Raw genomic sequence first — 22,816 nt, 5'->3', positions numbered from 1 at the left:
GGGGGGGGGGGGGGTTGGTTTGGATAAGCCTAAGTTAGTGTAATTTCTACACGAAAGCTATGTGATGTGAAACGATCGCTCAGTTGTCGCTCTGCAAAGCTGAAAGCTCCCACAAATTTGCAATTTAGCCAGTGCAGGTAGGTGTGGTGACAAGTTTTCTCGCTCCAATCACTCCTTTTAGATGACGTGGGCGCCAAATGTCCACGCTCATATTCTAATAAAGTTCGAGAAAGTCTCGTGGGAAGCACTTGACGTCAGCCCTCTTGACAGGTACGATCCCTGGAGCTCGCTGATTTGGTGGAGTCTACTAGACGAGTCAAGTCGAGTGTAAACGAGAGTGAACTGGAACTGTATCTGAAGTGGAACCACCAGTTCGGATCGGGCATTTAGTAATATTGCAGGTTTGTTTTCAGATGATCTGTACAAATAAATAGTTATTTTACACGGGGAACTCAGTAATCTGTCAAAACAATACAATGAGCACAATATAAAAATAACTTGTGTTCACTTGGAGCAAGCATATTTAGGGAAAGCTAGGGCACAGTTTTGGCACACTCGGAGAAATACACTCTTCTGAGTTGTACCCAGGTTTGCCCAAAATTTTTGTTGTTCTCCAAACGTCTCCGGAGGGATTTTCATTTTTGCCGAAAGTATGCTGTGACGTATCACCAAGATGCCTTGAAATGAATCCACATTTAATTCGGTGGAGATAGGGAAACCCAACCTCAATTTTTCATCTGAATCGAGATAACTTAGTATTATTAATTTGTATACTAAACAATAATCGGAGATAATAAATAACAAAAAATAATATTTGTCTATGAATTGTCTCATAAAAGTTTGATATCGTGCAAATGAACGGGTTCTTCAGAGTATAACAGAGCACAGCCACGCTCCCCCACCATTTCCAAACACCCACACCCTTTATCCTGTTCATATTCTGGAATATTCCAGTCCACCTGTGACGTCACATCCGGATGGTTCTTAAGGTACATCAGTGACATGAGTCTCTCGTTTAAAGTACCGTGGGAAAATTTACAACCACACACTTTCCAGTTCATTCCGTTCACCTGATCGGGGGATAATCATTGTAACTGTAAGTTGATTCCTAGGAACTCTAAAAGTGATTCGAAGTATTCTGCGATGCAGAAATTGAGGCATTCAAGATTCATAAATAGAAACGATTGAAGTCCTTGAATCCTTTTGATTGCTTCTTAAAAGCCTGCAGTAATCGATTGCATTAAACTGATTTCTGCAGAATATCTGGATATATCGAGTTAATCTAAAGGCTCCTTACTGCAGAATACCTGGATATATTTAGGTTAATCTAAAGGTTCCTTACTGCAGAATACCTGGATATATTTAGGTTAATCTAAAGGTTCCTTACTGCAGAATACCTGGATATATTTAGGTTAATCTAAAGGTTCCTTACTGCAGAATACCTGGATATATCTAGTTAATCTGAAGGCTCCTAACTGCAGAATACCTGGATATATTTAGGTTAATCTAAAGGCTCCTTACTGCAGAATACCTGGATATATTTAGGTTAATCTAAAGGCTCCTTACTGCAGAATACCTGGATATATCTAGTTAATCTGAAGGCTCCTAACTGCACTGCCAGTTCCTCTGTTCTTGCTTCTGCTAACGTCATCCATCCCTCGCTCAAACTTCTAACTTTAACTCCTACTTTTAATAAAAATAACCATTTAATTTGCTAGTATTCAGATCATCTGACTGGCTCAATATACTGGCTGAATATATAAATTTCATAGCCTACATTTATGATAGATTGCTATATATTGCTGAAAGTTGCAGTGCTGAACGGGAAAACTCGGACTCTTACCTGAACAAAAGTGATCTGATTGCGGTGATATTACCGACTGGAGATCCTCCTTGCAACACATTTGTTCTATTGTAGTAAAACTGAACACCACACTTAACAGAACCCTGGTGAAATATTCACTGCATCAGCAAGCTGTTTCTATCAGCTCGCCGTTCAAGATATGAGTAAGATTAGGTGATTAATTTTCGTTACTAATCAGGGACTGATCACTGATCACCAAAAATTGTCGTGTTCAGTTCGACCAGATTTAGAGGAGGCTTATCAACTTACATTGTTAGAGGAATTAATGACGTCACCAACATCATCCAGAAATCAGAACAATGGTCTCGATCTGGTTGCTGTTACCAAGTGCAAATCACCCACAGTATAACTTAAGTGAAAATAGAAAGTATCCTAGCTTCAAACTTAATTAGACGTCTTATAACAAAGAAACTTGAACTATTACATAAGTAACGCGTTGGAAAGAAAAGTACCTAAATGGCTGTAGTGGCCCATTGTACTTCACATTTAAATTTGATGTAATTATTAGACTTCTGCCAACAGATGTGCGCACAATCCAATCAAATATAGTTTGATTTTAATTTTGTATAATTTTCAGTTTGGTGAGTTCACTGTGTAATTGTATGGCAGGTGGTCTCTTAAAACCGGTAAAACCAAATAAAACAATCCTTTAATTATTTAAAAAATAACATAAAACTCACAATAATGGATAATGATAAATTAATAAACACAATCTTCAGCGGCAAATATTCTCAATTATTCAGACATGCTCCACTTATTCTGATTGATAGTCAAAATGATAAAAATTCGAAGTTAGTAACATTGTTTCTTGAAGTGATTACTATTACTCAATTAGGTAAAAACCATCTGACTTAGAAGTGAAAAGACCCTATCTATAAAATAGGTCAGTTCCAAACAGTTTCTAGCTCAAATCAATCCGAGTTCCTGCGGATGTGAAATGTGCTGATTATATAAGTATAGTGGATCTTGGTGTTCTTGTTTGTTGTAGACGTTGCCTGACATCGTTTCACCGTTTATAGGCAACATACCATTGCTTCCAGGCAACATGCCATACATTTTGTGCATATTTGCCTGAATTTGCTGTCCATTGTTGCCCATAACATTGGACTGGAAGGCAGTGTGGTAAGTAGCCTGATACTGTGGTATACAAGCTGTGATCTGTGGTTGGGGTTTCTCTGTTCCAGGACTGCAGCTAGTGGGTACTAGTTGTTGTTTGGATATCCCGTTCTTCTCTGCTCGGGTCCTGTCCTTCAGGTGTATCTTGGTGTGTCTCCGTCTCTCGTCGCTCCGGGCAAATCTTCTCCCGCAAACCTGAAGTGGTGGGAACTTATTGTCTTGTGATTGGGTAAACTTTAATAACTTATACTGCTTATCTACGTAGTTAAACGTAAACCGTTACGTAAACGCTAAACAGTCGAGATTAGATAAACGAATCTTGAACCATCACTATTTGGTGGTATTTATTTTATCTATTTTGGTTAACAGTATCGTTGTGGCTTAGTTTAGAGCTCCAATTAACGTCTGCTTGACGATGGTAAGGCGACGATTGCGTAAATCATACGTCAATGAGCGAATCGGTTTTAAAACCAGTTTTATTTTAGAAATCATCGTTGAAGTGAAACTACATATTACCGTGAGAACTTAAAGCTTTAATTACTCTGAACTACAATTCTAGTTCATAGTTATCCGACCATAAAGTAAATATCAATAACTCTGAAAATAATAACGTGGTTGAATGTAGAAGTTGACGAACCTGGCAAGAGAAGGGTTTCTCCCCGGTGTGGGTTCTGATGTGGGTGGTGAGGTGGTCGGAGCGGGAGAAGTACCGCATGCAGATCCGGCACTGGAACGGTTTCTGGCCAGTGTGTGTCCTCATGTGTCTAGTCAGTTCGTCACTTCTACTAAACCTCCTGAGATAAAGAGACGTTATTACTAAGTTATTGAATATTTATGTCTTATTATAATATTTTAAAAGTGGTAGTGGTAAAGATACTGCGGGCAAGCATATTACAAATGATAACATGCCTACAATTAGTATACGACAGTGATTTATCTTGATAAGTGTGAAGTATACCTTATGCAGCCGGTGATAGGACAGTAGTATGGTTTCTCTCCAGGTCCTCCCTCCTTCTTCTTCTTGAGAGGAGCTCGCTGAGTCTTCTCCTTGGTGGTCTGTTTGTTGACGAAGTCAGTGGGGGAGGAGGTGTGGAGGACCATGTCTCCGAGTGAGCTCGTTTCCTTGGTGACCCAACCAGGTGAACTGTATCCCAGCATCTGAAATTAAAGGATTGGTTACAATCTTTAATAGTCAAATAACCTACTTGAGATTGAAGCGACAAGATTTTGATTAAAAGATGCAGTTTTGTAGTCACACTAAAACATCTCACTCAAAATTAATTCGCTCTCAATTTTGATTAAATTACCTGGCTGTGCGAGTTGTAGTATGCTTGGTCGGTGCTCATGTTCCAGGCATGCTGAACTGGGTTGATGTAAGCCATGTCCAGGCCTTGTTGGTGTGGTGAGTCCAGGTTGGTTACACTCTCCGACATCCTGGGGTCCACTGGTTCTGATTTCAGGATTGGCTGCACTAGAGACGGGGCGCTGAGTGGAGAATGCTGCACTAGAGACGTGGCGCTGAGTGGAGAATGCTGCACTAGAGACGTGGCGCTGAGTGGAGAAAGCTGCACTAGAGACGTGCTACTCAGTGGAGAATGCTGCTGGGAGTGTGGGGAGTGATGAGAATGAGGGGAATGTGGGGAGTGCTGCTGGATGGATACAGGGTACTGCTGCTGTTCAGACGTTAGGAATATCGCCTCATCGTCACTGTTAGGGAGAATAATTGTTAATTTTCTCATCCTTAACTGGAATCATCTGAGTGTTTTAAAATTTCAAAACATTTGTAATGTAATAATAAAAGGTTTGAGTTCGAATTGACATCTGGCCGGAAAACGTCCGCCAGTTTAAACAAACTGAAAACAAATCCTCGTCTACTTACATGTGGTGTATGTCAGTAGGGGTGTACTGTTGAGTGTTCTCCTGATTGGAAGGGTAGTGGAACTGGTCCTGGTCTGAGAGGGTGTCGTACTGTATCTCTCCGGGTCTGATAGCATCTCCACCGCACAGATCTCCTGCAAATCCTGTCACTCTCTCGTATTTTTCAGGGTAGTAGGAAGGATTCTGATCGTCGTTCAGCAGGAATGGCTTTTGGTCTTCATCTGAAAATAGACTAGGGTTAAAAAAAGTATGAGAAATGCACGAAAATATGGCGATTGACTAGTACAGTGCGTGTTGTAACCATCTTTTCATTTGATGATATCATTTTGTCAATGCCCTCTAGGTTAAATTTGCACAAAGTTCCAAAACGTTTTAATCGAAACGTTTTAAAGAATATTTGGTCATCTACCTGCCACTTGAGTTCACTAAAAAGCTAAAACCTGGCCTTCACACAACCATAAGCTCAAACGTATTTATTTTGCACTTTAACGCATATTATATTGTGCAAATAGGCAGGTAGTAGGTGGTTGTTATACAGTAAGAGTAAACAGTCATTTAGTGGCTTGTATTTTATATAATGTGAGTAATAACTTGAAGTGATTTGCTTGCTTCATTTATGTGCGCTCCTTATTCCAACCAATCAGCCTGACTTCTACTTGGGTGGCGACCGGTGGACATTCAGAAATATTCCAGACCATGATTCTAAATTCTAATCTACATTTAACCTATTATGTTGCCAGATACTGATATGTGATTTATACGCGTTTAGTTGGTAAATATTGCATGTCTTAAAACGATAATATGGTAGATGTTACAGAAAGTACGCACTGTGATTGTCGTTGTAAAGCACAGGAATCTCCCTCAGTGCAGATCGGAAGAAAGAGTTGGTGTACTGGGGTACAACGAGCTTGTAGTAGTCTCTGGTTCGGGTTTCTCTATCCAGCATCTTGTTCCATTGGCTCAGAGCATCAATCAGAATACGGACCATGATGATACTACTTGTAGGACTCAGTCACAAACACTAGATAAAACTATTCAGTATCGTTTAGAAGGCGCACCGACAAAATATTGGTCGAGTACAAAGTGAACGTTTGCGAAGTGAGCAGTGCTAGAAATGGCAGGATCCTCACGCTGCAACTCAGATAAAGGGTGCCCCTCCCTGACATCAGCGACGTGAATCATTCTATTTTTAACACGCCAAAACGATTCGTGCGCGTTTAATAAATGCCCCCTACTTAAAGATCAATGGATTGTGACGCAAATAGATAACGCTGTAACCGGGAAGCTTCAAGTTCTTGAAACTCTCAACGGTAGTGGAGCAGCGTATTACTGTATTAGATGTCTATAACCATGAATTGACGTCAATCGAATTGGATATCGCAGGGAATTATATAGTCGGATAGTAGATGATAGTAGACGGCTTGCACAGACTGCGTGCGCTGGTACTTTAGCTCATAGTCATTAGATTACATTAAGATCAAATAAATTACATGTGTCGAGTTTCTCAATTTTCTTTCCACGTTGGCGACGAAAAATGCTGATAAACACCATGGTAAGGCTAGCCAATACAGACGTATAGTTAGATGGCATGGTGAAACTTTAATTTACTCGCAGTTAAACGAGAAGGCTTCTAGTCCTGGTGGGTTATAATACCATAATGCGATGAATCGCAGATGTTCTCATAATTTTAATAGATATAGGCCATAGGGCCGCAAGGAGCTCGGAACATCGTGGTCGTGCTGAGCAGTAATACTAATTCCTTTTTGGCAAGAGAAGTGAGCTGTCTGCATCGTGTGCTTACACATAAAATGGATGAGTGTCAAGATCAACTCTTCTCAATCAATCAGTGCCAGTCAGAGCTCCAATGTACCCCTAAAATATTCATTTCTTATCCTAAATATTTGCTGTTCATTGCGAGGGAGATGAGAGGTCTAGGTTGGGGGGTAACGGACGTCCTGATGGCTCTCCTGCAGTATATGTATGGGGGAGTCGTGATAAATTGAGTGGGCTAAGCTGTGTGGGCTACAGCTGTCTGCTTACGTTTTGTACATGTAATCCTGACAAATACAATGACACCCACAATATTCCCACTTAGTTACCTACCATACTAGATGGTCGAATATTTCTGTTAAATATTTTGGATGGTACTGGTTCCTCAGTTTGTTCAGTTTCGTAAGAGGTTCAATGTTATATTTACAGTTTAGATTTGACGAAAATTCTAACCTGGTATGAAATAAATTGTTACCAGTTTGATCCATGATTATTTTCGGGCTCCATGCAACTTCAAAAACTGCAGTTCCTATCATATTCATTAAGGCAGCTATTCGTGATTTAAAGTTAGAAAAGAGGAGCTCTGAACTAGAGTTAAGCAATTTCATATTTTTACGATTGAATCTTCGAATGAGTGGTTGTTAGTTACAGCATATCACTTGCATAAACTCAACATTTTGCTCGGTTATAAATATAAACATGAACGTTTGCACATTCTAAAGTCCTTAAGTACATTAGTGCTTTAGTGAATTCTCTATGATATTGATAGTGTTGTTTTCGCGCTATAACCTCAAATGCATTGTACAGCATAGAAATTATTTTTTCGTCGGAAAAATTCTTTCCTCAAACATCACTATTTATAATAAAATAATTCAGAATTTTCGACGGAAATAATCCCCAATAAGGTATAAAATCTTTCCGCCAACTTTATAAATTCCATAATACTGGTGGTCACAATAAGGTTTGTTACTTTCGAATCTAGCTACGCAGAATATCATAAGATCCCCGAAATTCCCCAACCATTTTACCAATATCGTCTGAACTAAGAGTGCTCCAGCAGCGAAGTTATAAAATATTAAAAGATACCAGAAGAAGTAGCTCCATTCTATTTATAAAGTGGACTTTAGGGAGACACGTGGTGGCGGATAAAGAACAGGATTCCATCCGCTCAAAAGTAGAGAGAAACATAATGCTCCAAAAAGCTCCCTTTAGTCTAAGACAGTGCTCAATAAACCAACTATCCAGTATCCTGCAGGCCGTGGACTTAAATCCCCTGGCAATTAATGGTATTATAACATTAAATAATCAGGGGTTTTTAAGATGGAGGCGTGGCTCCCTCCTTTTACGTCAGAAGACGTTAAAGACTTGCTCCGACTGGAAAACACCATCCCATCCTTGATTTCGAGCGTCACATACTACTTAATCTAAATGTTAGTCCTCTTATAGTCGGTAAAATTGGAATAAGTCTATCTCCTAAGCTGTGCTCAACAGTAAGATAGCCCTTTGTTCTGAGGTTGCTTTCGACGTCACTAATAAAATAGAGTTTTAACTCCACCATCTACACCGTTTACATAGCGAGAATAATATTCATAGGCGTGTATTTACCACTGAAGACACCTTGTAGTTCACCAAATTAAAACCTTTGGACTATTAAACTGTTAGCAGAAATTGGAGGTGTGGTTTAAAATGATCAGCCCCCGCTTTTGACGTCACGAGACATCTTTAATCCATCGCAGTTTTAGCTACTCGAGAATTCAGCTACAACTCGTCACCAAGACTTAACCATTAATTTCAGGCGGTACCCCCCAATTTTCACTTGTGCAATCTCTTTTAAAGTCGATTAGATCCTTTTTCACACGGGAATCTCTGTCAAGCAAGGTGTGGTCTACAGTACTAGGTCCCAGAACAATATCTTACTATATATAAGGGGGGCCGATATGTATCATGTATGTATATTATATGTGTTTATCCGTACCATTTTACTGACACCACGGCATCAAATTTAACGCGACTTGAGTTGTATTGATGCAATTATTTTGAAATGAGGAGAAAAAATTACATTAAATCGTATTTATTGTTATCAGTTAATCTGTTGCAGTACTTTTATAGTATGGTAAATGGTAGCTGGTAGATGGTATTTAATGGTAGATCAGGCCTCAGGGTTAGATTTACATCCCGTTTGATCGCGTTAATTTATCGAAACTGTGGTAGGGGATTCGGAATAGCTATTATATTTTGTTGCATTCATTATTTTAGCTATTTTTTTATTTTTGGTAGAACAAGTTCTCAACTCGAACATCGATAACACTTACAAGCGACCTTCAAAATGTATGAGCTATTTTTCACTGTTGAGGAATCAGGCAATGAACTGTACCACAGAACATCTCAATTCTCTGATCACGTGATCTACGCCCAAAGGTTAGGGCAACGGATTATGTCTAGTTAAGAAGTCAGCCCAGCACCTTTACCATATATCAGCAGCACGTGCAGTTTTGTAAGTATCACGTGCCATATAGTTAATGTCACGTGGGCTACCATGTGACAAGGAAGCGTCTGGTTAGCTGACACATGGTCGCGTGCTAGTGCCGCTTCCGATGTGTAACTTTAGCACCATGTGACCTGTAGTCGCGTGCCTGCGCCCTGCACCACCCTGTCAAGGTGATCCTGAAGTGCTGAAAAGTCTCCTAGCCCCTCAAGTCTTCAGGTGTAAAGTGGTCTTGAGTTGGAGCCTAGACGTCGAAACACAGATATTGATAGATGGATCGAACGACCCACAAAATAAGCCCTCAAATCCGAAATGACGTGTCAAATTTACGTATCGTATGAGTTTTGAGTATGGTCATGAAAATTCTGTCCACCAATTGGTACTCTTGAAAAAAATAAACTCAATTTATGCTTATTGCAGTTGATGCGGCAACTAAAATAATGCAGTAATACACTTGGTTATTGTTAGAATTATGCTTCGGGATTTAGTAACGATCATGGTTAGATATGGGTATGAGACAACAATGCATATTTTTTAGGACCTGGATTAAAAATTCGTGGGATGCAATATTAATGGACGAAATGTCGCAAAATCACAGTTAATACTAAAACATGGTTATTACGGTTTAACTGCTCCCTTTCGCACGTTTATTGAAATAATTTAACCTTACTCCTTCTCACGGTGTCATTTAACCGGCGAGCCTTTTTCATTTAACCGGCGAGCCTTTTTCATTTATCATATCCGGCGAGCCTTTTTCATTTATCCGGTGAGCCTTTTTATTTAATATGATCTTTAATTTTTCGCCAAAGATGGTGGTATCCGAACATACCGCAAGTTTAATCCTAACTAAACCTGGTTATACCGCAAGTTTAATCCTAACTAAACCTGGTTATACCGCAAGTTTAATCCTAACTGAACCTGGTTATACCGCAAGTTTAATCCTAACTAAACCTGGTTATACCACAAGTTTAATCCTAACTAAACCTGGTTATACTGCAAGTTTAATCCTAACTAAACCTGGTTATACCGCAAGTTTAATCCTAACTAAACCTGGTTATACCGCAAGTTTAATCCTAACTAAACCTGGTTATACCGCAAGTTTAATCCTAACTAAACCTGGTTATACCGCAAGTTTAATCCTAACTTAACCTGGTTATACCGCAAGTTTAATCATAACTAAACCTGGTTATACCGCAATTTAATCCTAACTAAACCTGGTCATACCACAAGTTTAATCCTAACTCACCCTGATTGTTGAAGGTTGTGAAGTTATAAAGTAGATCCAAGTCACCAGCATCATCGTTCCAATATTCAAATGAGTTTTGGAGGCAGTCCTGAGTTGGCACGAGGTTAATCATTATCATATGATTAAACAATTAACTAATTAGTTATAAGGTGCGAATTACCTCTAATAAGTCTATCTACTATCTACTGAGTGTAACTAGTTAACATCCCCTGGATTATTACCGAGGTGAGGGTACTGAGAAAGTTGTCCAGATTGTTAACATCACTGTTAACATCATTGTTATCCGCGATGGCGTTAAGAGTAGCACTGCCTATCGTACACTCGGTCAGCGCTCCCAGGGTATCAGACGTGTTGCCAGGTAACAGGTTAAAGGACTCATTGTTAGTGGTACTGCCTGGTAAGAGTGCGAAGGAGTCGTTTAGGGAGGGAGTGGAGAGGGTATCGTTAAAGAGAAGGTCCTCTTCTAAGCTGCAGTTCTCCATCACTTTCAGCATTGTACCTTGACAGGGAGGATGCTACTGTTATTCAGGACATACTTTTGAATTAGATATGCTTAAAGTATTTATTTGGAAACATTTTATGGTTCTTTGAATGCTTTGTATAAGGTAAAATTATTTTGATCTCTGGTTCCTAAGGAATTTTTTGCTGAGTGAACTTTAACATTATATTGAACATAAAGTTCTACTAAATGTCATACATACTTGATCTTTAAAAGATATTGAACAGTTCAAATATTATAATTAATCAAGAGTTCTTAGTAGAAATTTAAATTTTGGTGACAGGCGACAACGATTAACCTATCACAGTATCATCTTCCAATAAAATCCCAGAACCATTGTCACGTGTCAAAACCATGTATTAACCAGTCTATAGTACCGGCTGGAGGCACCTCTTAAAAATATAATATTCGTGGTGGCGGTAACCGAAAATAGTGGCACGAGATAAATGCATAACTACAGATGATTATATTTTATTTGGAGGCTACTCTGTTGCATTTCCTTTCTTTATTCGCTACAAATACTGTAAAGGTTTCGGCAATAAAAGTATTCTTCAAATTCCATATCTTTTGAGATCAAGTCATTAACTACCAAAAAATGTAATAGCAAAAGCTGCACGATTAAAAAGCTATTTTAACAAAAATACCAAAACTAAACTTAAAACGCCCAAAAGTTAAACATCCCAAATTTGTATTGACGCCACTTTAAACAGAATTCCAGGAATGCCATTTAAACGGTGCACCTCAAGATCTACTTCTAGTGGTTCCCTTCTTTTAGGTATTTACTTTAAGACGGCCTCACAAGGGACTACAATTAAAACCTAATTTTATTTAATCAATTGAACTAAGCAGGTTACAATTAGAAGCTTACAAGAAATCGAGGAATTGTGTTTTTAACTTTTTCACAATAACAGTAACACGCGCTGTGGACCCATCCAATGAGCGCTCTTTCTCGCGTCGCGTGACCAACAAGTGAACCAATAAGATAACTCAACCCTGGCCGTGTGACATTTCCGTTCACAAGATCTCTAAATTGCTGCAGAAGGTGTAATCCTGACTGACACTCCTCACTACATCCATGTTGGTTTGTCTTAGGGGGGCTGGCTGTTCCAGGGCCTGATACTCCCGAGCTTGTTCACTAAACAGCTCCCCAAAATAGCAAGCTATAACATGATGTTATATCTGCTTATATGTCACCGAATATAATGTCATCTAAAGTCTCGCTAAAACTTAAATTCTCCTCACTCTAACTGAATGATTTGTAATTCAGCTCCATATGCTACATTCAATTTAAATGAACAGATTCTAACAAATGGCAGAATAACTAAATAAATCACTCACCATTAAAACACCAGTTGAATCGCCCTGTATCAAAGTGAAAGCTATGCTGAACAATCATGCCAAATCCAGTAACTAAAAGTAAAACCTGTTAAGAGGAAATGAAATGATCATGAATAATTTTATTTTTTTCTTGAAACCTGTTTATTTTAAAAAACAGGTTTATAATGGCGAAGATGAAATCGATATCAGTTCTGTCAATAAGATCGATAATCGATATCTGCAAAACTTTCGTTTGACGTTGCTTTAAACATGTCAAGAAAGCTGATATCACGTGTACTGTGTAGTGTACTTGTAATGGGTTATTTTTAAGCTGACCAATAGATCACCAAATATATAAAACTATAAAAATTATAATTGACTCGCTCCATGACCTCCTCGGAGTTAGAGTTTTAATGCTACAGAATTCTAATAACACTTGCCACCGCAACGGGAGTAGCTAATAGAATTTAATGCGAAAATCACGAAATCTGCAGTGAACCAAAATTATTATTTATATTGAAAAGTAGTTAATAGTTTTTGATCAGACTCGAGCGATGGACAAGATGTTATTACTGGATACTAAAAGTCACTTACAACTTCTACTCATACTGAAATCATAAAATAAATTATTAATACTGCGAAGAAGCACAACATCCGTCAGATTTCAGACTTTAAATTAAGTACGAACAAAAGTACGTAACCTCAGACTTACTCGAGTCTGATCATAAAACATAAGAAATGTTAAACACGCGATCATTCAATGTGACTCATGAACGATGAACAGCTCTCAGCTACATTACATTATCAACTGATTCTGAAAAATCGTGTTTTGCTTTATATTTTGATGTAGGAATTCAGATACGCATCATTTTTCTGGTGCACTACCGGCTTGGTATGGAATGTCACATGACCACTATGCGTGATACTTGAGTAATTCCACCCATTCCCTCTCCAGAGATAAACAAGATCTTGTTATCCCTATAATGAGGTCGCTCAGTTCGAGACTATATATCCCTAATGCTTCCACTCAATTCACGCCATGCATGTTATCACACTTCCGGGTATATCAAAGTTTAAACGATATCTCCCTGACTGTAGCAGATTGTCGAAACTACAAAAATTGGATTCCATCGTAGATCAAACATTTATTACATGCCTATAACTGGAGGCAGATACACGCGGTTACACGTGATGCCCATATAAAGACCTGTATAACAATCTGCTACCAATACACGGTAGACAAGACCAGTATAGTATCCGGGGCATCGACATAATAGTAAAGTCAGGTCGTTTTTTAACAATTCGCTTTTTTACTTGTGACTCACCGTTTCGCTTTTACTTCTAGTGATTCAATAACTAGTCCAGGAAGGGAATTTATTCTAAACTAGTAAATCGCTATTAAGGTATTGGCAATTGCTTCTAAGACAATGCTTAACGCAAAAACCATTATTTTTATTTAAACTTAAAGTTTCACGGAGAATTAACAGAAGATAATCTTGAAATTGGAGAACACTTCCTATTCCATCATCCTTGAGAACCTCGGTAAATAAGGGTAGAAATAATGAGTATGGATTTATTGAGAATGATTTCAACATTTTGGTGACATCGAGTTTAGAAACCTAAATGATCTAACTGATCAATCTCACAATATCTGGCATTACGTAAATCTATTTATAGTTTATCTTTATTTTGGGTGAAGCAATGCTCCAAATTAATTGCTATATTATAAATAGATATAAATATATGACAACTGTTTACTGTTCAGTGTTTAAACCACTTGCTCTTTAAGTTCCTATTTTAAGAAGCCTCGTAAACATTAAACTGTGATACTGCTCACTCGACCAGACATCGAGTTTTCCGCTATTTGTGTATTTGATATAATAAATATAAATGCCTATAGCACGCTTTGAGTATAGCTAACTTGAATTTTATGTGTAATTTATATATTTCCATCCTCAGATGACATATAGACGAAGAGTGGACGCTCTCATCATACTTCATACTGTGTACTGGTAACTTCCAAGTGGTAACTTCCGATCCTCGAAACTTCAAAACTGGTATTGGTAAACAGATAGTAACTGATTTGGAACAACTCGATTCAAATACTGACTGCAAGTTTTATTTCTGGTTATCAATCAATGACAATAGATTATCATTTCCGAATTTTTCATAAGTCAAAGCGATAATCTTGAAATAACATTTTGAATCTTAAGTCTCTTTTTCCTGTTTCTAATTTGAATCACATTCAGTTATTTTATTCATTTTTGAACTAGCGCTTTGTAATTGTGTGCTAACTGGGTCACCCACGATCAACGATGTTTCCGGTTGTAAATTAAATACAAGCGTTGACTGATATCTCATGGTGCAATAATAAATTACAAATTAGAGGGAGACATTTATCAAATTCGTGGGAGATCTTTGTTAATGATTTGTCGTTAAGTACCAATTATTCGATTTAACCTTACTGTCACCAAGATGTAATTAGATCCAACACAGAAATTAGATCGAACGCAGGAATTAGATCGAACGCCGGCGCGGCTTTCAATGTATTTATTTGATTGACGAGGACGATGTCAACCCATCGAGATCGTTGCGATGCAAAGCAAGAATGCTTATAGTTTGCGCGGCGCGTCGAAGCGGCGAAGTCCTCCAATGTATTTATATATAATTATATATCTCGCGTCGGCGTTTGATCTAATTCCTGCGTTCGATCTAATTACATCTTGGTTACAGTTATAAGGAACCTTACCACCAGATTGTAACAAAAATCTGTCATGAAACAAGCCTTCTTTAAAGGCGCGCGCTATATCCCCACTACACCGAAAGCACATCCAATTTGGAACGTATGAATTTGAAATGTGTCTATAACTTACTTGATTCTGTACTAAGTTGACGTAGTCGGACCAAAACTGAACGGGGAATCATTCAAGGTCTCTTTCGAGGCACATAGACAAAATTTGTCATACGTTGTATGACCCGCCGCGCACGAAGTGCGCGGCTCCCCCTGTAGCGTCGAAGACGCTACAGTCGAAGACGCTATAGTGAAGCGACCGTGGGGGTCACCACGTGATACAAGACAAAATATAGTCACACTATTCATGTGCTTTTCTGTTTCACGCAGAAATTAGACAGTAGCGTTTTTTAGAGTGTTATTCTCTTTAAAAAGTATTCCAAGTGATTTGTAATTGTATAACTATAAGTACACATATTATTACCTGGGGATCCCAGGCTATTATGAATAAAGATTCGGCGGAATGGCAGGCTGAGCGCCGCCCAGTAAACATATTGATGATTTGTAGCGGGATGCACTACTGCCACTGCCCCACTGGGCCACGCCGCGCATCCAATAATGCTTCTCGCAACCACAGATCGGCGAGATGCAAAGGATTGACATCGTTCGAATCAAATTGATGATGTATCACACATCAAATGACGGATGTCAGATGTTCACTTATATTATTGGGCGACGTGATTTGATCCATAACCTAGGGTATTTTGTTATATATGCAGCTGACTGCTTTAAACTTTATTTAGGTCGATCGCTCTTCTTGAAGTAGATTGGCAAAAGTGAGTTACCAATTTCATTCTCTGTAGTCCATATCATTCAGGGACAGTCTTCTATGAGTCGGTACAATCTATTTAATTTTTACCTGGGGACCTCAGGCTATCATGTTCATAATCTCCAAATAGAAATTAGGCGGAATGTCCAATGTTGAATGTCAGATCTCTCGACTGTGCGCGCGTAATGCAATGTTATACAAACGTTGAATGATTGTGTTACGGTCTGAATTCACCTAACCATATAGCACATAGGCCTTCGCCGGGCACGCACTACTGCAAGCCACAAGCGCGAGGGTTTTGGTTAGTTCAATGGTCTGAACTTTTCGAAATGTTAACAGTTAACAGTTAAATCAAGTTAAGTAAACAGTTATAACATATAAGTTAAAGTGCTGCTAAGTACAGCAGCGCGCGCACAACGGCCGTCAGTCCATTAACAATTGGCAATACTTTATTGGTTATCATTAAGCAAGACGGGTGGAAGAATAATTTAAGGCGCGCTGTAGTTGTATGTTGTACATGCAACCTGCTATTGCCTATTAACTGTAAACTTGGAACTGGCACATTATCAATTCAAAATCACATTTATGATTTATAGTCAAGCGCTATATATAATATCCATTATTTTTTATGCATCTTTGATTACTATTAGATCTGATAGTTACTACACTGGTATTGAATTACCTGGGAACCCCAGGTTATAATATTCATAAACAATAAAGATTCGGCGCCGCCCAGTTTGGAGGACTTCGCCGCGCCGCGCAAACTAAAAACTAGCATTCTTGCTTCGCATCGAATATGAATGACTGCTTTACAGAGCTCAACGATCTGGAAGGGTTGACATTGTCAATCAACGCCCAGTAAGTATTGAATAAATCAAATCAAGAATATATAGTGATATTACCATCATAACCGACCACTAAAAACAATTGTCCAAATTTATAAGTTTAATTATTAAAGTATTAATTATTTCACAGTACAGCCTTCGTCATTTAATCATAATTAAAACAAACGCATTTTGTAATTAAAAATACTAATTGAAATGAAATAATAAATGAAAAATACTAATTTACTTAAAATCAGGCAATTTGAAAATTTTCCAGTTTATTTTGGTCACAAAGGATTACTTCGCAAATTTTTAACCTGTGGATTCTTCTCGATATCAATTATATTTTACTCCCTCTATCTTTACATATCTATACTATATTTTAAACTTGACGAAATTCCCGAGCAACGGGGACAAAAAACACTGAAAATTGACGAAAGACCGACCCTTCTTTGTCGCTAATTTCAGCTCGCAAATGGAGTTGAAACCTCGCGATTTTCAGGGTTGTAGGAAAAAGATAAGAATAGGACACTGCATTCTTGGAATTTTAATTAAAGCTTTTGATTTTAACAAGAATTTCGCCGCGGTAACACCACGCACGATCAAATTTCCCTACTGCCTACAATGTAATTGTTATACTTTATTGTTATCCCAGAGTTGTGTTTTGCGCACGTGATAATCGTGTATATTATATTAGGCGTGCAGAACTTGAAAAATTCTGCGCGCATCTGAGGTGTCGCCGTCGATCTGTATGTGGTTTGGTTGTAGATCATTTCATATTTTGCGCAATTTTGTTACGTGTTAACGATGCGTATCATCAATCATGCACACTCACAAATATGGCAGTGAGTATCCCAGCTGCATATAATGCAGTGTACTAATAGCAGCAGATATGAAATAACAACACGATTGCTTACTGATAGGCGTGCAAGAAATTCCTGAGCTGAATAGGGCCGGTAGCTCAATTGGTAGAGCACCAGGCATGTAACTCGGAGGTTGGCGGATCATACCCGCCCCGGCACTATGCCGGGTTGAAAACATCGTGTACAGTACTTCGTGAGTAGTACAGTACTTCACAACGATAACCCGCCTCCCCAACCAAATCTCTTAAATTATATCATCAATCATGTCACGTCATATTATTGCATCGTATGCCAACTTTAATGACTGTTATAAAATAGTCTGTATCATCTTAATTATTATCTAACATAAACTAATACATTTTGATGCTTACTCGAATACTCGACACATCTACAGCACCATCGATTATCGAGCCTTTGATTTGATATAGGATTCTTTAAAAGCATACCACAATCTTGATCTTAGTTGCTTCTTGAATATAAATGTAAAGTAACATCTTTTCTCAACTATATGTTTTCGCTTTTTACCATTAAGTGTCAATCAACTGTTAAATAATCAGCCACGAGTTTATTAGCTGATATCATAATTTAATTTGTTTTGACTTGCTGAATATTATCACTCGGTAATATATTAAGCTTGTTTCACCAAAATAACACTTATGTTGATGATTGATCCGCTCAGATGACTAATATGCTATATTAATGAATTAGAGTGAATTGTAACCCGATGGAAACCTGTGTAACAGTCGTCAAGCACCAAAATTTTGTTGCTATGGCTGTAATTAATTAACACATAACTGGCATCGCGCGCGCAAAATAGACTCCTTTTATACACATAATTATAAGGGAGTGGTCTATATTGCGAAGGAGCAGACTTTTGTCATCATCGTAGGACCGTCGGGCCACCTCATATATCCAAACCCGATTACTTATTCCCTACGATCTTTTTGCCTTCGGCAAGAGCAGGGAAAAAAATTAATGCCGGAAGTGAGGCAAAATAAGCATTAGAATAATGGCGTAATTTTTGCGTAGCAACCGCAAGAGATTGCATGTGTGCAAGCAAGAACTGATTATTAGCAACACGTGTTACCATGCTTTATGATAAGTCATGACTAGCTCACATTGCATTATGCTCACGCTATAACTATCCATAACTTTGATTGTGATCGTTATTTTTTGATGCGGTAAAAAGTATCGTCTAGAGAATCCAAATACCTACAACATTGTCGTCATTGTGTAATAAAATCCATACTATCTACAGTACAGAGCTAGAGAATAAAGAGAAATTTAAACGATTTTTCAAATTTCCTCGAACAAATTTTTCGACTAGCGGGTTTCTAGTACACTATATTAGAAACTTTCTAGAATGTAGAAGTGTATTAGAACACCATTCTTCTTAAATTTTTCAAGACCAATTTTAAAATCAATAACAGACTGAATTTTTAGCGAATCTCTATCGATATTGTAAGATATTATTCTTTTAGCAATGGCCAATTGGCTGACTATAAGGTCATGGCCTGAACAAACAATTTTTTTAAATAGTCAAGTGATGCTAAAGCAGAGCACAAATGCGTAATAAGTTAATAGATTAAAAACTGATTCATGTGATGCATTACGCAGAGCACAGATAAAAATACTGATTCAATGATTAAAATTATAGCTGTGAGTGTCAATAAATTACTGTGTCATAGAAAAGGAACGATGTACACGTGATCTGAGATACCAATATCTCAATATCAAAAGGATAGTGTCTAGAAACATTCATAGTCCATGGTGGCAGGTATCAAGTTAAACGAAGTTACACTGACTGGCAAGATATTATTCTGACACTTCTTTCCATGCTCAACCAAGAAAACAACAATTTTAAGAAAAACCAATCCATTAACAATCTTACCATTTACGGGCCTCAATTGAACCTCCTCCAGCCCGCCTTTCTGCAAGTGTTGTAATCTGTAAGGCCCAGTCTTTCACTACAAGGAATTGTTCCAATACTACCAATAAGGGAGGTAAACCTTCGGTGGACATTTTCAAGTCCGATGATAGTAGCCCATTTCCCATGACAGGCAGTTGGAGACAGGGGATCTTATTTAAACCTAAACTTAGAGCCTGTTTATTGATTTGTAAATTTGTTTCTACTCATATTTTTATTCGTATTTACACCATTTTAATTTATTAATTGAATAGTGTTTTTTTTATTTGATTTGATTTGTGGCTAACCTTATAGTTGGACTATTACCACTAGCACTGCTGAATTTATCTATGTACTTTATTTTTCGATTGTTTATGGTTCAATTGACATTATCAACATTTCTTTTGCTTATTTAAATGTACAAGACCTTTCCTGCTTCAGTCGATCAAATGAACCAAGCAAATGATCAACCAGCTACTGCAGAACAATCCAAAAAACCACCAAGAATTCCTCGAAGAAGAAACAATGCATCATTTTCCAACTATGGTCTGCCACCGCCTCCACCTCGACCCCTGTATTCACCTCCTACAACCACATATCCTTACAATCCGTACAGGTTTATTTTCATATCCATCTCAAGTATGATGCCCATGCTAATTACAAATGTACATGTAAATATTTACTATCCTTTCTAAAAGCTATATTTAAAAGATCTACTGCTTTAAAATGTGTATCAGGGGATTTACATGATTATTGCAAACACTCGTTAAAGTTGTTACACACAATCGTTGATAGGAAATATTTCAGTTACCATAACCAATACCAGGGATGGGGCTCACCTCCTCAAAATGATTGGAACAGAGGTCGTTGGAATGGTGAGCCAGACAGCCCATTCGTCAGATCTGCTGAAGCTAGCGTTAAAGATGCTTTTGCTTCAATTGAATCTATCGTGACAGCATTTACATCTGTGAGTAGAAATCTTTATTTTTGCTTTAACGTAAATGAATACTATTGCACTTTTTTGTTCAATTATCCCAGAAGTTTTTAAAAATTTTGAATTTCTTATAAATTATGTCCATTTATCGTGATCATGGCAATACTTTATCCACTAATTCAGGTAGCCCAAATGTTGGAGGCCACATACAATTCTGTGCACTCTTCCTTCAGAGCAGTCTTATCAGTGGCTGATCACTTCAGTAAATTAAGACAGCAATTAGTCAAGATTCTCAGAAGTTTCATGATGCTTGGAATTGGACAGAGGTAGTAACTATTGAGATAAGGCCACTATATCTTCCAAATCAAATACGGCAATATCGCCGTTTTTTCTTTTACTTTTCATGACAAATTTTCCCAATTGATATATATTAATAGTCACCCTGTGTATTGTTGTGTTACCTTATCGGTGACAGACCATTAGTGAACATTGACTAACTGTAGATTTACTGACAACCACTATTGTTTCTCCTTGCCCTTGTTAAATTATCTCATATCAGTTGAGACTTAAGGATTTGGTGGACAGCAGATATATGTGCTCAAAACCTACACACACCAACTAGTTGACAAACAATAATCTGAAAAATTCCTGAAATACCAATAGTTGTCAACTTTAAGAACAATAGACTTCCATAGAAGTCTCATATCATACGTCATTCTGTGCATCATGAGCATAAAGGTGTTCAGTGAGCTGAACAGAGCATGCAGTGAATGGAAATCCCCTAAATCATGTTTTAGTCCTTGTTAATCCCGGCCAATTTATCATGATATTCTACGATATGAGATATCACAGGTTTACTCAAATGTATCTTCTTGCAGGGTATTTCAGAGGCTATGGAACTCTCTAACCACCTCCCCTCATGAAGCAGTGCAGAATGTTCAGAGTGTAGCCTGGGACCTTGCCGACCCTGCAGGCCCCCAGGACCTGTGGCCTTTTGTAACCTTCCTGTTGGTGGCCTGCGCTGGACCTTACTTCATCTACAAGATGTTTCCTGCTGTAAAGGAAGGTACATTAAAGAGGAAGACACAAATGGCTTGATCTAACTACGAAATGATTTAATATAAGTTTCAAAAGGAATTTTGTGACCTAAAGCAGTTGTAAGGTATGTCGAGATATCTGTAAATTATCTGCTCCAGAATCTGGTAGTGCTCATTTGAACTGCGGCCATGGTTACCATGGTTACCTGTATCTTTAAAGCTCATCTGTGACCACTCTTTAAAACGCCCTCATGCGCAAATTTAAAAGAGTGAAAACTAACAAATTATCACATACTTCACCTCGTGATAAAGAGACAATATGGCGCCAAGGTCTGGTGGCCGTCGGTTCTCACTTTCACCAGTTTTGAAGAACTGTCTGACTCATGTCAGATAGTTGGCGCAGTTCAGTAGTTGGCCACACCACTGTCAATGTATTAGTGAATACAATATGAACTAAACCTAATTAAATTGACATTTTTCTCATGTCCATTATTTTTAAGGGAGATTTAACGATAGAGGCTTTAGTTGCTAATTATATTTATTGCCAGACGACGAGATAGAATATGGTGACACTGAAAATGAGACTGCGACTGTTGTCTATCCTTATAGAGCTTTGAATCCTGACGAGGTAAGCTCCCCGATCCTTTTTAACAAACCTAAATTCAATTCAAATTTCAATCCCTAATTGGTTAAAATTTAAAGTTGAAATTTAGCTATCTTCAAAATGTTACAGCTTGAAAACAATACAATACAATACTTGTCAGATCAGTGTCCCAGCTGCTGCTGAAGTGATCGTAGCTCCAGCTCACTTACAACCTGCTATACAAGGCTGGACTCTAGTCAGTTATCAGAGTGCTATTGGTCTGATCCCTTCCTCATACATCGAGCTCAACACTTGAGGTGTCTCTGGTGTTTATAATCAGTGTTTATAAGCATATGTGTTTATAAACAAACTTGAGAATTGAGTCGCATCAAAAGATTATTATTCTCTTGAGTGCAAATGATGATGTGTTCCATGTTTGTAAGTCGGTTAGAAGACATAAAACATTCGTGTGAAATTTTTTGTTTGAGAATAAGATGGTGATATTTTTTGACAATTTAAATTGCTAATTTATCCTAATTCAATGCTATGATAGCTCAGATAGCTCAGTTATACTATAAGTGAATATCACAATTTTTTCCCGATCCATGACTCAAAGTGCCGAAGGCACAAAAGAGTCAAGGACAAGGGTTAGCGAACGAGGTTTTTTTTGTATATGGTAGCTTTCGTCCGTACCTGCGTGCGACCTGCGTGCCTGCGAGCGTACGTGTCGCCCACGTGTCTGCATGCGCAAAGTTATTTTGCGCGATCATCTGAATTAAACAATTGTTGGCGCGCGCGGTGCTGAAATGTTCAAGTACATTGTTAATTTCACCATGTACGCATCCCGCTAGGGACTGATAGCATAGTATCATTATTTTGAGTTAGTATTATTCTTTTGCACAGATCCGTGTCAGGTTGCATAAACAATAAACAT

At 38.1% G+C, this 22,816-nt stretch overlaps 3 protein-coding genes and 1 long non-coding RNA gene across 5 annotated transcripts in view; 2 read left to right on the top strand and 2 right to left on the bottom strand.

Annotated features, from left to right (window-relative positions):
* The window catches only part of LOC134815790 (fidgetin-like protein 1), a 33,161-nt gene extending 18,715 nt beyond the window's left edge, over positions 1–14,446 (top strand). The window contains exons 12-13 of the mRNA XM_063824383.1: positions 271–401; positions 14,135–14,446. Coding sequence (XP_063680453.1) covers positions 271–390 — 120 coding nt within the window. The 3' untranslated portion in view covers positions 391–401; positions 14,135–14,446. The remainder of the gene's footprint in view (positions 1–270; positions 402–14,134) is intronic.
* On the bottom strand, positions 1,587–2,312 carry LOC134811314 (uncharacterized). 2 transcript variants are annotated; one of them, XR_010159789.1, is made up of 3 exons: positions 2,114–2,312; positions 1,844–1,947; positions 1,587–1,686 (listed from the first exon to the last, which is right to left on the bottom strand). It is a non-coding gene; the product is annotated as an uncharacterized LOC134811314 (long non-coding RNA). The 2 variants fall into 2 exon arrangements; XR_010159791.1 differs by having other exon boundaries at positions 1,587–1,683.
* LOC134820909 (early growth response protein 1-like) lies at positions 2,515–10,854 on the bottom strand. The gene is made up of 7 exons (XM_063831560.1): positions 10,581–10,854; positions 10,360–10,447; positions 4,860–5,079; positions 4,288–4,687; positions 3,939–4,138; positions 3,618–3,774; positions 2,515–3,175 (listed from the first exon to the last, which is right to left on the bottom strand). The coding sequence occupies exons 1-7, from the start codon at positions 10,851–10,853 to the stop codon at positions 2,771–2,773; spliced, it is 1,743 nt and encodes a 580-aa protein (XP_063687630.1). The 5' UTR covers position 10,854; the 3' UTR covers positions 2,515–2,770.
* A 2,085-nt stretch (positions 14,447–16,531) lies between the features above and the next one.
* On the top strand, positions 16,532–22,295 carry LOC134826708 (peroxisomal membrane protein PEX13-like). The gene is made up of 7 exons (XM_063839229.1): positions 16,532–16,593; positions 19,812–19,944; positions 20,155–20,295; positions 20,446–20,588; positions 21,141–21,328; positions 21,848–21,927; positions 22,064–22,295. Exons 1-7 carry the CDS (start codon positions 16,532–16,534, stop codon positions 22,196–22,198), a joined length of 882 nt encoding a protein of 293 aa, XP_063695299.1. The 3' UTR covers positions 22,199–22,295.
* Positions 22,296–22,816: the final 521 nt, after the last annotated feature.

The sequence above is a fragment of the Bolinopsis microptera genome, chromosome 1 (genome assembly GCF_026151205.1).
Source record: "Bolinopsis microptera isolate Bmic1 chromosome 1, MBARI_Bmic_1.0, whole genome shotgun sequence".
Lineage (NCBI taxonomy): Eukaryota > Metazoa > Ctenophora > Tentaculata > Lobata > Bolinopsidae > Bolinopsis > Bolinopsis microptera.
This window is presented reverse-complemented; position numbering and strand designations above follow the sequence as displayed.